Here is a 14,463-nt window from a genome sequence, read left to right as displayed (position 1 = left end):
GGAGATAAATTTGATTGGTTATTTGAATTGGTGGATACTTAAAAGAGTATTAAGTGGTATAAAGGCAGCGATGGAGTGAGAAAAAAAACTTCAATGGAGAAAAAAAGCTGGAATGAAAATCCGAATTATTGTTTAATCATCAAATAAGAGCTCCCTGAACCGTAATTGAATTGTAATGTTCCAAAGATGGCACCCCTACTAGTCACTATGTTGTTTCATTGTTTGTAATTGAAGCATAACTGAGAGACACAAATCCTGACATTTGGTAGAAAATAGAGGAATTTGGACATTTTAAAGATTCAGATTCTTAAATACTTCACTGGGAAAGGTTTTGCATTTTCTTAAGCAACCGTCACTTCTTTCTTTAGGCAGAGCGGACTGTAAAATCATGCCATAAGCACCTAGAAATAAAGGAAAAGTTCAGACTTGCAATGTGCAGGGCTATATGCATGGTCTGGTTAGAAACAACAGGAGAAAAGAGTTGTGCGTTTCAGGAACACAACATAAAAAGCCAATGACTGTAATGGTCAACATGAAATACGGGGAAGGCAAATGTGTCTTCAGCCCCTGATTTTCAGATCTGAGTTCACTATTTTCCCTATAAAAAACTCTAGTTTGGCTTAAGGGTCGAAGCTGATCCAGAATCAGTGCAGTGAGAAAAAAAGACTACGAATATGGCCACAGCAAATGGGAGAAGTGGGGAGCAGTTCTTCAAGAAACATTCTTCAAAGCTGATGTTGACGTGATTGATGGGTGAATGAGTGGATGAAGGAGTGAAGAGGGAGGGAGGGATGGTTACACTTGGGCTTCAGAACACTCTGGAACATAGAAATGATCTGTTGCGTCTTTCAGCAAAGAATAAAAAAGTTTTGGCTGTCCGAAGCTGCAGTCAAGCCACAGAGATAAACAGAGGGAGGAAAAGGATGGATGAAAAGGGAGGAGGGAAGTGAAGAAGCTGGCCATACTCTCTAACGTACCGGCTCCCTTATTTTACCCTCCTATAATCTCATATCTCTGCATCATCTCCCATCCTTCCTTCTCCCTCCTCCCTCTGCAGAAGTCTGTCACATCCCAGTTGTCTTTCTTCTCCATTGTTTCCTTTTCCACCATCTTGTTTGTGTCCTTTTTCTCTTCACCTTCCCGTTTCTGCCTTTCATCATCATACTTTTCATCTTCCACCAGCCGCCCCCTGCTCCTCCTCCTCCCCTCCTCCGGTCTACATTGGGAACACCAGGAAGCCGGAGAAGGTGGAGTATTTCCATCCTCCCATGAGGTTTCCTCTCTCCAGTTTGAGGTAGGCCCGGTCCCCCTTCTCCATCTGGATCAGAACGCCGTTGCTGGCAGCCTCACGTGTCACATCCTGGTCGCCAGCGAATGCCGAAATCACCGGCCAGCCGTTGTGCATCAGGCTCACCTGGAAGAGAACAGACAGGAGTTTTTATGAGCACTATACCAGAATTCCTGCTAGAAACAGCAGGAGAATAAACACATCTGTAAATGTTCTGATCCGGTCCTCGTGTCTTACTCTCTGAAGGCCTTTTTTTGTTTTCACTGGTTCTGCTTGTTTTACCCATTTTCTGTCCAGTCTTTTTTGTTTGTTAATCCACTAAACTGACGCAGATTAAATGTTCAGGCATACAAAAAGCTCGGCACTTAAGAGGAAAACTTAGAAAATAAATATGTTTTTCAATTATATCTAGCAATTAATACAAAATATTCCAAACTTAAGGCAGTCTTACATACAGAAAACAATATTTTAGCAGCAACAAAGTGATTCCCAAAGAGCTGTTGTCTGAAAGATCAGCAAACCTCTGCATGATGTGCGGAAACTGGAAAAGCGGAAGACAAAAGAGGAAGAATAAGGAATGAAAGACTATCTCAGCATGGTCTTAAGATACGATCTGTTCACCTGCTGGAGATCCTCGAGGTACAATCCTTAAAGCAATGCTGCATTTTCTCACTAAGGCCTCCTAACAACAGTTAAATCTGCATCTGTTTTGTATCCTGTCTCTTCTCTGTGATCTCTCCAGCCAGTAAAAGTCTAATGAATATTAGGCTGATGATATGCTTATATTCCGATTCAATCTGATTACGATTTTTTGGGTGTGCCAGTTTGATTTACATGGTTTCTCACAATTATTCAATATTGCTGATTTTTGTAGAGTAACAACAAAAATGAAAGAAAAAGTCCAAAACTTATTTTGCACGTCATTTTTCTAAATTACAATTAGGAAAAAAACAACATCGTAGCCAGACCATCATTCTGCTGCTATAGTGTCCAATAAGACAACTAAAAAGATCAATAAAAACAAAAATGAACAAAATTTTTTGATAGATTCTTTTTATTTGACAAAAATAGTTTTCACAAAAAAATCTATTTTAAAATTGTGAAGCAAAAAAAAAAAAAAAAAAAAAGCAGATTTTTTCTATTTGATTTGATTCCGAATATAGCCTTATGTTTGGCTCTGTCACCTTCTCTATTCTATATCTCTATATTTTGTTTTTATTTGCAAAACAAACCAAAGATTATGTTCAAAATAGCCATGATGGGGGAAAAGTTTCCTGTTGTGTTTTCTTGGCCTCAGGATGTTGCAGGGAAACAATGGATGTCCCTTTATCGCTCCAAACGGTTCAGAAAGCCGGAGTTTTACGGTCATTCATGTTATGAAATCGGAAGAAATCAGAAAACCACGAGTGCTCATGAAATTCAGTTTAATGCAATCAAAACTGCTTATTTTAGAGATCATAGCTCTGCATAGTTTTGAATGAATTATCTTTAAACTAGGGATGCACCGATACCGATATCAATACCAAGCGTGTGTACTCGTTCTTGGTATTTATAAAAGTGTACCGATACCACAACCGATACCCGATACCACACCAGTCAAGCCAGTACAGATGTGTGTGACGACATGCTTCGGACGTGTTTTAAAAGAAATAAAAGCCTTGAATGTTAAAATGAGACATTTTTTGTTCCACTAAAAGCAAGATCTTTGTTTCAAAACCACACATTTATAGTTGTATTTAGGTAAAATGTTTCAAATCAAACTAAACTTGTAGAAGTTGTTAGATCTGTAATGTTATTATATTTGTATTGGTGAGGTAACTTCAGAAAGGATGGGTCATTTATTACAACCTAATGAAATCTTACACAGTTATAACAGCAATAATAACCATAGTCACAATAATGTTCACATTAACAGATCTGGTATCGGCAGATATTCAAATTTCCGATATCTGTGTCGCATCGGAGCTCCCAAAAAGCTAATCGGTGCGTCCCTACTTTAAACTAAAGCCTGTTACGTATGATGTGAGTAGTGAAAACATTTTTCTTGTTTTTGAGGCCATGTAAACAAGAATAAAGTTCGAACTCCGCATGACGTCTGTAACAAGCCGAACTAAAATACCCGATAAATGTTAGGAAATAACGTCATGGGCGTACCAAAGGAATCTGAATTTGAATACAATAATGAAGGTAGGATGTCTCGGCAGGACAAAAACCCATGAAACTCTACAGGTAGAGCTGAGGAAGGTATCTCAGTCAGCTCCTGCAGTCAAACAGAGCCGAGGGTAGCATGGAGTTATGGGCGTGTCCTCAACCCACACTGCAACGACGTTTGCTTGTTGTGTGCGTGTGCAGAAAGTAGTTGCAGTATGTCTCGATGCAGCGTAGGATCAACCGGACAGAGAACGAAGCAAAAGGTAGAAAAGTCCAAGAGGTTTGGAAAGTCTTTCAAGGATCCTGGAAACCTATTTGTGAAAACTAAATGACAGAAAGCTTCACAAAGAGGCTTCAGACTGGGATGAAGAATAAAGCAGCTCAGACCGTCTGCGACTGTAAAACTGACTTTGTTTTTAGTTCCCATGTCGGGGAAATATATTGATGGTTGTTCATGTTTCAGTAAATCCCTGAACCAACTTCCTGTTGTAGCAGAGAAGTGAAGAAACGACTCGTACACAGCGACTCGTATGGATGAAGAAACACCGCGGAAGATTTAGTCTGCAGCTTTGTGCCGTCAGCAATAAATTTGTCAGGAGTGAACTTCCATTCTTTTTGTCTCCATTCATGGAGAATTTAACAGACTTATAAATGCAAAGACAAGAGACTTGCAGCGTGTCTGACACAACAAACACTCCAGCAGGGAATAACATCTTAAAGAGCGACTTGTCTGTCACACACAGCCGGCGAAAAACACACCACACAACAGCTTTCATCGCCTCTCTGTAGAGCAACAGCAGCAACACCAGCACTCCGGAGACTTCATTCCCCTCTCATGTTTCACTTAAATAAAAACACGGCTCTGCGCTACCTCTGGAAACAATGTGCTGCTAAAACAAACGGGAATAAAGGTCTGTTTATGCAGAGTCACACTTTATAAACCATGTGGGATTACATCCCTTCCAGCGAGCAGACGCTCTGCATCCTGATCAGAAAGGAGACACATTTCTACAACCGTTTGGTCCTGTAACTGTCCGCAACGGCTGATTCGTTTTTCTATTTTTATGTTTTATGTCCTTTGCAGCTCGTATATGAAGTCATGTAAAATGAAAGAAAGAGCAGAAGTGACGTCTGACTCAGAAGCATAAAAACCAGTCTGGAAAGAAGCTTTGTGTCATGTGGACACGAGCAGAAATCTCTACTCTTCTTCTTCTTCCGACGTCGTCTTCAGCTTTCCAGGCGGAATATCCTGAAACACATCTGTCCTCTGAGATGAAGTGAAACTGTAAACCAGAGACGACAGCTGTGAGGTGCATCCTGACGTCTTCCTCACCATAACGACTGGTTTATAACACCTGAAGCTAAACTGCTTTTCCTGTTAAACTGGGAGAAAATCAGGAAAACGTCAGACCTGATCAGAGAAAACGAACCTATCCGCAGCTGAAGCTAACAGCTGATCAATGGAAAGGCTCCAAGCGGCTGGTAAGAAAGGGTGCTTTACTGGTTTGGACTGTGACGGAGATGGTGGGTTTACTGGTTGCTTACTGAGCCTTGCTTGATTCATGACAGTAATCAGAGTCCTGTTAAAGTGTGCAGAGGAGGTGTGTGCTCCTTTCATAAGACTTACGTCAATTATCTTAAAGCAGTGTTTTTTATTCACTGCGGTTTTATATGAGACACATTTTCTACAGAAATGTACAAATTTTTCTGGCTTTATAATTTGTATTCTTCAATCTGTAATTGTACTTTACATGTTGTATATTTATTCTGTGCATTTCTGTTGTTTCTATTTGAAGGTTTTTCACCTGATAATTGACAGAAATATGAAAAAAGAAATGCTTAAAGAGAAAAGAGGGAAGACTAGACTGCAGTCCAGTTCAGACCTCCGAGGAGACCTCTACCTTTCCCGCTGGGGAAACTGGAAAACAGTGGAACAACTTGACACCTGCTGTGATTTTTCTTTCTGGGAAATAAAACCAGCAGGTAAAAAGAACATATTGAGGAAATCCTGGCTTTGTCTCAAAACTCATGTGGGTTTTGGTTCCTGCTGGATTTCTGTTTCTTGCTTTGTTTTACTTCCTTTCTTACATCTCAGGCTTCCACCATGGAGATGGAGCTTCTCTTATCCAGGTAAGTTCAGGGAAGCTCTGAGTTTTCTGTACTACAAAGCTGGTTCACATCTTACCAGGATAAATCACCATGGTAACGTATACTCACATGCATTAGATGAGAGGGAGGGGGGGTTGGTTTATATTGTCTGATGAATTAATATTGTATAATCAGACAAATGTACTTATTAGAAGAGTCGCAGCATTGGTAAAGTAGCTGCTTCTCCATGTCTGATTGGTCAGATGCAGCAAACTCCACCAATTTTGTCTAAGATGCAAAATCCTGAGTTGACATTTTCCATCACAGTTGGGGGCAGAAGACAAACAGGACAGGTCAGCAGCTCATCACAGAGAGAACCCGACTGAACATGGAAAGAACAACTTTAGATCGGAAGGAACCAGCGGATGTTCTGGTTCCCAGAATGGTGCTGACATCACACCACTATGCAGCCCTTTCAGTACATATCCAGCCGAACTAAGTGCTTCATCTTCCCTTTACATTTCAGATTCATCCAGATTTAGGTCTTTATTCTGCAGAAACTTTCCAAACAGAAGACACGCTTGCAGTTTTATGCACATGGTGCATTCACTGACTGGAGGAAGAACGGGAAAAACCCAAAAAGACAACAAAACAAATGCTGCAAAAAAATTCATTTGATTCTAATAACCGCCTCGTGCACCCCGACTAGGGAGCAAAATATAATGCTTTTAATGTCACAAAAAAAAAAAAACTTTTTCAAGAAATTTAGCCTTAAAATAATACAAACCAGGTGTGTTAATGAGAGCAGCGTTCCCATCAGGAAGGTCTGCAACCAACTGACCAAAAGGAGCAGACGTGAGGTACAGGTCATGTTAATGCAGAGGATCAACTTTTACACTGAAGCATTGCTGCAAATCCAATCATTACTTCAATATTTAGAAAATACTGTAAGTTTTCTTTGTAGGAAGCAGACAAACCAGGCAGTGGCTGCTTGTCGTTTGAGGTGTCGATAAACTCAAAAGGAACACGAACGCAACACAAACCAGAGACACGAACAGAATTTGATTCTCGATTTGTGGCCCTACATGCTCCTTAAAGCAGGATATCAGTGGCAGAAGCAGCGTTTCTGTGCAACATCTCCATTCGTGATTGAAACGCAGTAACTGCTGCTGCTATCATGACTCCATTACACAGTTCTACATTTCTTCTCCACCTCTGTTTCTCCGTTTTAATAAGCACATTTATCCCAACACAGTCACTTTAGGAGAAAAACATCTCACAAAATCATCTGTCTTACATGAAGCAGAACAAATCAAGACTGCATTCAGCTTAAAAAGGAAACACAGGAGTGAAAACGCTGCTTAAATGTAACCAAACACTGAAACAACAGATCAGCTAGTTGCCAAAAAAATCGTTTTTAACATGACAATATTTTAATTTACCATTTACCAGGTTAAATCAGTAGGACTTTAGTTAAATCTCACACAAAGTAACACAATACAGTTTTCTTTTGTGTTTGATGTATTATGTTTAGTTTAAAATCTATTCATTTTATTTCTATTAACTTTCTAAATAAGAATTAAATCAAACGATACTTTATTATCCCAGATGGAAACATACACAAGCCTGTAACTACTTTAAAAATACTCTGTGAAAACATTTTATTTTACCTACATTAGTAAACACTGATTTACATCTATTGACATTTCTTACTTTTTTTGCTGCCTTGTACTAAACTTCTCCATTTAATTACAGCCGATGATTCATAACCTATAATTTCATTTTCTCAGAAGATTATTGGGTCTTACTGGGAAAGAATAAACTTCCTCGAATAAACAAAAAGCTAAAAATGAACTTATTTACCTCATCTGGCTGAAGATTTTAAAAGTAAAAAAAAAACATTTTCTAAAAGTAACAAGCTCACTGTAAACAGTTTTCTGGAGTTTCTTCTCACTGTTGCCAACTTGGCGACTTTCCAAACACCATGGGCACCTTTTTTTGGTTAAAAGCGACAAATCTAGATACTTTTACTGGAGTTATTGGAGATTTTGCAGGTGTTCTGGCGACTGACTTGAAGGCACATATTGTTCTGTTACTGCCATGAACGAGCAGTGGGAGCCGCCCCCCATCGTGAAGTGCTCCCAGTCGGCTCCGGCTGCCGGTGCAGCCAGTCAGAGGAGCAGTGAGGACCTGTATGACTCCACATACAGTCATACCACATACCGCCTGGATTACAGAGTGGGATGTAAATAGCAAAGTTTTTCACTGTCACGCCAAAATAATTAATTACATTTACTCACCTCGTCCACTGTTTGTGCGACACAAGCTAAACATTTGTCTCGCTCATCATGTCTCAGTCTGAACTGTATACTGGAAATTACAGAAAGGAGTGGGAATCAAACCCTGAATTAAAAGGCTGGTTGAAGCCATTTATTGGAGACGAGGGTGTACTGCCTGTATTGTAGGGCTGATTTCTATGCTAAACTCCACTATTTAAAAAAAATCATTTTGCTGGTCCCAAGCCCAGATGAAGGAGGAGGGTTGGACATTCGGCGATTCCACACAACATAACAGTTCTCTGGTTAAATGTGATATCTGATATTCTAACATTTAACAATGGAGGACAAAACTGATTTATGCAATGTGGGTCTAATGGTATTAAAAGTTATTTTTCAAAGTGATCGCCTATATTGATGTTAAAATAAAAAACAAAAACAATAACAAACAGAAAAGAGTTTATTCATAGTACTAAACATATTTAGGGGGTGTTTGACTCACCTTTTGTTTCTCCTTCTACATTCATTACATTACAAGCAAGTGGACAATTATGCAAATCAGGCAATGACGTCATTTAGCAACTTTTAGAACAGCCAATAGCTACTTTCTTTACTGAAGAGTTGGCAACAGTGTTTCTTCTGCAGGTCACAATGTTTTTTTTTTATTGAAACTGGAGGGTTTTTTTTTTTTTTTACAATAGAAACATCCAGAAAATCACAGCTGAGCTCTAAATACGTCCAAATATTTCTCCTCGCCCTGGAAGCTAATTGTAAAGCTGTCAGTAGCTGATGGAAAACGGTCATAAACATCCCATAATTATACACTTAAACACCTCATTCTGCCTGATGGTCAGGAGTGTGTGTTAGTGTGTGTGGGCAGGAGATGGAGAGTCTGTCAGAGTCAAGAGCTCTCCTGGTCCAACTCTCCTCTTAACAGCAAACTGAACTCAGCCTGAATGTGTGTGTGCGTGTGTGTCTGTGTGTGTGTGTGTGTGTGTGTGTGTGTGTGTGTGTCTGTGTGTGAGAGGAAAACACTCAAACTACACTTTAATAGTTTTTTGTTTTAATTGTCAGGATGGAAAAAGCAGCTCAGGTCACGATGAGCGTGCCACTGAAAACTTAGTAAAAGGTGGAAACAGTTTAATAAGAAGTCTAATCGTTTAATTACCCAACTCAACAATTAAACTCAGTTTATTTAAAACAAAGATTTTATTTTCACTCACAAGCCGGCACACACGCAGGCACACTCAAACAGGCAGATTTAACATTTCACACAGACAATGTGGATTCGGCGTGCTCTGCCCTGCACGCTGTAATCATCCGAAGCTGCGTAAAATCGTAAAACTGCACAAACCTAAATCTCGTAACATGAAAGTAACGGAAACAAAGTTTCAGTAGGTGCATTTCCATTACACTGGAATTGTGCAAAAACTAAATATTGCAATAAAAAATCGCTAAGGGAAACACACACATTATGAAAAAAGTCTCAAATATGAGTAAAAGGTTTTTACGCTCTCATAAGGTGGTTTTTCAGACGTTTGATAGAGAAATATCGCAAAGGTGTAATGGAAACACTTTTTTCGCATTTACATTTCCCCGGATGTGATGTGGCCTCTTGTGACCAGTTCATTTCTGGTAAAGATGGCGCCGGAAAGAAAAAGAAGAGCCGTAGCAAATTCTCCGCAGCAAGTACAAAACCCCAAAATATCGCTAAAAGGCTACCCTGCATAAGCCGCAATTTTCGTAAAATCTTGCAAGAGTAACAAGATTTTACGTAAGTTTGGGCTAATGCACAAAACTGTTCAATGGAAAAAATCCACAAATCAATTGTTGTTTGATGAAACGTACAAATATCACTTTTTTAAGCAAAAATATGTCATGGAAATACAGCTAGTGTGAAAAAGAAACATTTACACATTTTCATTAAGCGGTTTTTCACTTAATGTGTTGATATAGAAACATATCGCAAAAGTGGAACAGAAATACTTTTTATGCATGATGTAGCAAGTCACATGACAGGTTCATTTTAAGAAAAGATGACACTGTATGTATGGACGGAGGCAGAGACGGAAAAGTTTTTGCAAAATATTTCTGTCTAAAAATGAATTTCTAGGTGAAGATTCTCTGGCAAATTGTACATTCTGCTCGCATAGATACGAACTTTGCCTCTGAACTATCGATAGCTGCTTTCGTCTTCTGATGAGAAGCGCAGGTGACAACAGAAATATCTGCTCCAAAACACAAAATGTCTCGTATCTGCCATTCTCCTCAAAGTGCAGACTGGCGGGACGAGATTTTACGAGAATTACAACTATACGTCATTGGACGGCAACATCTGAAAATTGTAATTTTAATTCATCAAAATTTCAGAAATATCACCTTTATTTTGCGAAAAACTGTCTTGTAAACGCAACTTGAGAGTAACAAGAGGTGAAGGAGGTTTCAGTGTGGTCTGATGTGACCTCTGAAGTCCTAAAGCCAACAAGTAAAAGTCCGGAGAACTTTGCAACAAGAACAGAGACATGAATGATAAAAGCTAAAAGAAGAAACAGGCGATGACGCCGTAAACAAGTGAAAAATGATGCAGGAAAACTCACAAAAACCCCGAAAGAAGGTTTGATCTGTTTCCGATACATCAATGATGTCGAACACACACAAACTATTCCTCTGGCTTCACTATGAACCATGAAGAAGACATGCACCAATCCCGTGTGATTCCAATACCTGCCAGTGATTTCTGATACCACATCATGAGCCACAACACCTCAGATGAGATGACACGGGTTAGTGTTCAGATGAGCCCCAGCATCCTCCAAATGGTGCTACGCAACTGGATCGGAGTCCCCCAAAATCCCACTGACATCACCTGCTGGTAACCAGTTCATGGTTAAAAAACTACTATCAGTGTGTTCCAGTAGTCAGACTAAATGACTGACTGGTTGAAAGACTGATTGGCTGACTGACCTTCTCGCATTACGTTCACACTTTAATTATTACATTAATAATTTTCTGGTTTTTAGAAAAAAAAAAAAAAATCTGGTTTTTCTCTCAACTTCTGATGTTTTCATAAAAAGTTGGTGTCTTTGGCTTTTTGTCATCAGTGTAAACAGCAGTGAACTTCAAAATATCACAAGGTGCTGCAATTGCAGTTTAATCATGTCCGTCCGCCCGTTCGTTATTTACTCCATGAAAGTGTATTAAATTCCAAAAAGAAAAAAAAAACCTCAAAATTTACAATAAATTGTAATTTTAGCAGTCCTGATGTAAAAAGCAATCCTGTTGCGTGCAGTTTAGGAGCAGTTTTGTTAATTATTTTAATTGTAAATTAAATAAAGGCCTTAAATTGGTTGTATAGGAATTATCCCATACCTCCACACAGGTATGGTGTAATTGACAAAATAAAAGAATAAAGAATAAATAAAGGTTTTTACCAATTTTCTTTTTGACAAATGCTAAATGTGACTTATCAAAAACTTACTAAATGAGGAGAATAAGTTTGTTTACAGCGGATTATGTTCCTCTGTAATAAAGCACCAATTATAATCAGCTTCTCTTGCTCAGACAACACATAATTCACATTTTATTGGGATTTTCATGATAACGGGACGGCGCTAGCTGTGAATGTGTGTTTCAGCGTGAAGATCCGGCAAACGGGACGGCGCTAGCTGTGAATGTTTGTTTCAGCGTGAAGATCCGGCAAACGGGACGGCGCTAGCTGTGAATGTTTGTTTCAGCGTGAAGATCCGGCAAACGGGACGGCGCTAGCTGTGAATGTGTGTTTCAGCGTGAAGATCCGGCAAACGGGACGGCGCTAGCTGTGAATGTTTGTTTCAGCGTGAAGATCCGGCAAACGGGACGGCGCTAGCTGTGAATGTTTGTTTCAGCGTGAAGATCCGGCAAACGGGACGGCGCTAGCTGTGAATGTGTGTTTCAGTGGGAAGAAACAGCAAACGGGACGGCGCTAGCTGTGAATGTTTGTTTCAGCGTGAAGATCCAGCAAACGAGACGGCGCTAGCTGTGAATGTGTGTTTCAAAGTGAAGATCCGGCAAACGGGACGGCGCTAGCTGTGAATGTTTGCTTCAGCGTGAAGATCCGGCAAACGGGACGGCACTAGCTGTGAATGTGTGTTTCAGCATGAAGATCCGGCAAACGGGACGGCGCTAGCTGTGAATGTTTGTTTCAGCGTGAAGATCCGGCAAACGGGACGGCGCTAGCTGTGAATGTGTGTTTCAGTGGGAAGAAACAGCAAACGGGACTGCGCTAGCTGTGAATGTGTGTTTCAGCGTGAAGATCCAGCAAACGAGACGGCGCTAGCTGTGAATGTGTGTTTCAAAGTGAAGATCCGGCAAACGGGACGGCGCTAGCTGTGAATGTTTGCTTCAGCGTGAAGATCCGGCAAACGGGACGGCACTAGCTGTGAATGTGTGTTTCAGCATGAAGATCCGGCAAACGGGACGGCGCTAGCTGTGAATGTTTGTTTCAGCGTGAAGATCCGGCAAACGGGACGGCGCTAGCTGTGAATGTGTGTTTCAGTGGGAAGAAACAGCAAACGGGACTGCGCTAGCTGTGAATGTGTGTTTCAGCGTGAAGATCCAGCAAACGGGACTGCGCTAGCTGTGAATGTGTGTTTCAGCGTGAAGATCCAGCAAACGGGACTGCGCTAGCTGTGAATGTGTGTTTCAGAGTGAAGATCCGGCAAACGGGACTACGCTAGCTGTGAATGTGTGTTTCAGAGTGAAGATCCGGCAAACGGGACGGCGCTAGCTGTGAATGTGTGTTTCAGAGTGAAGATCCGGCAAACGGGACTGCGCTAGCTGTGAATGTGTGTTTCAGCGTGAAGATCCGGCAAACGGGACGGCGCTAGCTGTGAATGTTTGTTTCAGCGTGAAGATCCGGCAAACGGGACTACGCTAGCTGTGAATGTGTGTTTCAACGTGAAGATCCAGCAAACGGGACTACGCTAGCTGTGAATGTGTGTTTCAGTGTGAAGATCCAGCAAACGGGACTGCGCTAGCTGTGAATGTGTGTTTCAGCGTGAAGATCCGGTAAACGGGACGGCGCTAGCTGTGAATGTTTGTTTCAGTGTGAAGATCCAGCAAACGGGACTGCGCTAGCTGTGAATGTGTGTTTCAGCGTGAAGATCCAGCAAACGGGACGGCGCTAGCTGTGAATGTTTGTTTCAGCGTGAAGATCCGGCAAACGGGACGGCGCTAGCTGTGAATGTGTGTTTCAGTGGGAAGAAACAGCAAACGGGACTGCGCTAGCTGTGAATGTATGTTTCAGCGTGAAGATCCAGCAAACGAGACGGCGCTAGCTGTGAATGTGTGTTTCAGAGTGAAGATCCGGCAAACGGGACTGCGCTAGCTGTGAATGTGTGTTTCAGCGTGAAGATCCGGCAAACGGGACGGCGCTAGCTGTGAATGTGTGTTTCAGCGTGAAGATCCGGCAAACGGGACGGCGCTAGCTGTGAATGTTTGTTTCAGTGTGAAGATCCAGCAAACGGGACGGCGCTAGCTGTGAATGTTTGTTTCAGCGTGAAGATCCGGCAAACGGGACGGCGCTAGCTGTGAATGTGTGTTTCAGTGGGAAGAAACAGCAAACGGGACTGCGCTAGCTGTGAATGTATGTTTCAGCGTGAAGATCCAGCAAACGAGACGGCGCTAGCTGTGAATGTGTGTTTCAGAGTGAAGATCCGGCAAACGGGACTACGCTAGCTGTGAATGTGTGTTTCAGAGTGAAGATCCGGCAAACGGGACTGCGCTAGCTGTGAATGTGTGTTTCAGAGTGAAGATCCGGCAAACGGGACTACGCTAGCTGTGAATGTGTGTTTCAGAGTGAAGATCCGGCAAACGGGACGGCGCTAGCTGTGAATGTGTGTTTCAGAGTGAAGATCCGGCAAACGGGACTGCGCTAGCTGTGAATGTGTGTTTCAGCGTGAAGATCCGGCAAACGGGACAGCGCTAGCTGTGAATGTTTGTTTCAGCGTGAAGATCCGGCAAACGGGACTACGCTAGCTGTGAATGTGTGTTTCAACGTGAAGATCCAGCAAACGGGACTACGCTAGCTGTGAATGTGTGTTTCAGTGTGAAGATCCAGCAAACGGGACTGCGCTAGCTGTGAATGTGTGTTTCAGCGTGAAGATCCGGCAAACGGGACGGCGCTAGCTGTGAATGTTTGTTTCAGCGTGAAGATCCGGCAAACGGGACTACGCTAGCTGTGAATGTGTGTTTCAACGTGAAGATCCAGCAAACGGGACTACGCTAGCTGTGAATGTGTGTTTCAGCGTGAAGATCCGGCAAACGGGACGGCGCTAGCTGTGAATGTGTGTTTCAACGTGAAGATCCAGCAAACGGGACTACGCTAGCTGTGAATGTGTGTTTCAGTGTGAAGATCCAGCAAACGGGACGGCGCTAGCTGTGAATGTTTGTTTCAGGGTGAAGATCTGGCAAACGGGACTGTGCTAGCTGTGAATGTGTGTTTCAGCGTGAAGATCCGGCAAACGGGACGGCGCTAGCTGTGAATGTGTGTTTCAACGTGAAGATCCAGCAAACGGGACTACGCTAGCTGTGAATGTGTGTTTCAGTGTGAAGATCCAGCAAACGGGACTGCGCTAGCTGTGAATGTTTGTTTCAGCGTGAAGATCTGGCAAACGGGACTGT

General features: G+C 41.8%; 1 protein-coding gene across 1 annotated transcript in view; it reads right to left on the bottom strand.

Annotated features, from left to right (window-relative positions):
* Window positions 1-1,216: 1,216 nt before the first annotated feature.
* cbln1 (cerebellin 1 precursor) overlaps window positions 1,217-14,463 on the bottom strand; it is a gene marked incomplete at both ends in the record, with an annotated part of 47,819 nt that continues 34,572 nt past the window's right edge. The window contains one exon of the mRNA XM_079255317.1: window positions 1,217-1,414. Within this exon, the coding sequence (XP_079111443.1) occupies window positions 1,217-1,414 (198 nt within the window). The remainder of the gene's footprint in view (window positions 1,415-14,463) is intronic.

The sequence above is a fragment of the Telmatherina bonti genome (assembly GCF_933228915.1).
Source record: "Telmatherina bonti genome assembly, chromosome: 2".
Taxonomy (NCBI): Eukaryota; Metazoa; Chordata; class Actinopteri; order Atheriniformes; family Telmatherinidae; genus Telmatherina; species Telmatherina bonti.
Note: the sequence above shows the minus strand (reverse complement) of the source record. Positions and strands in the feature narration are given on the sequence as shown.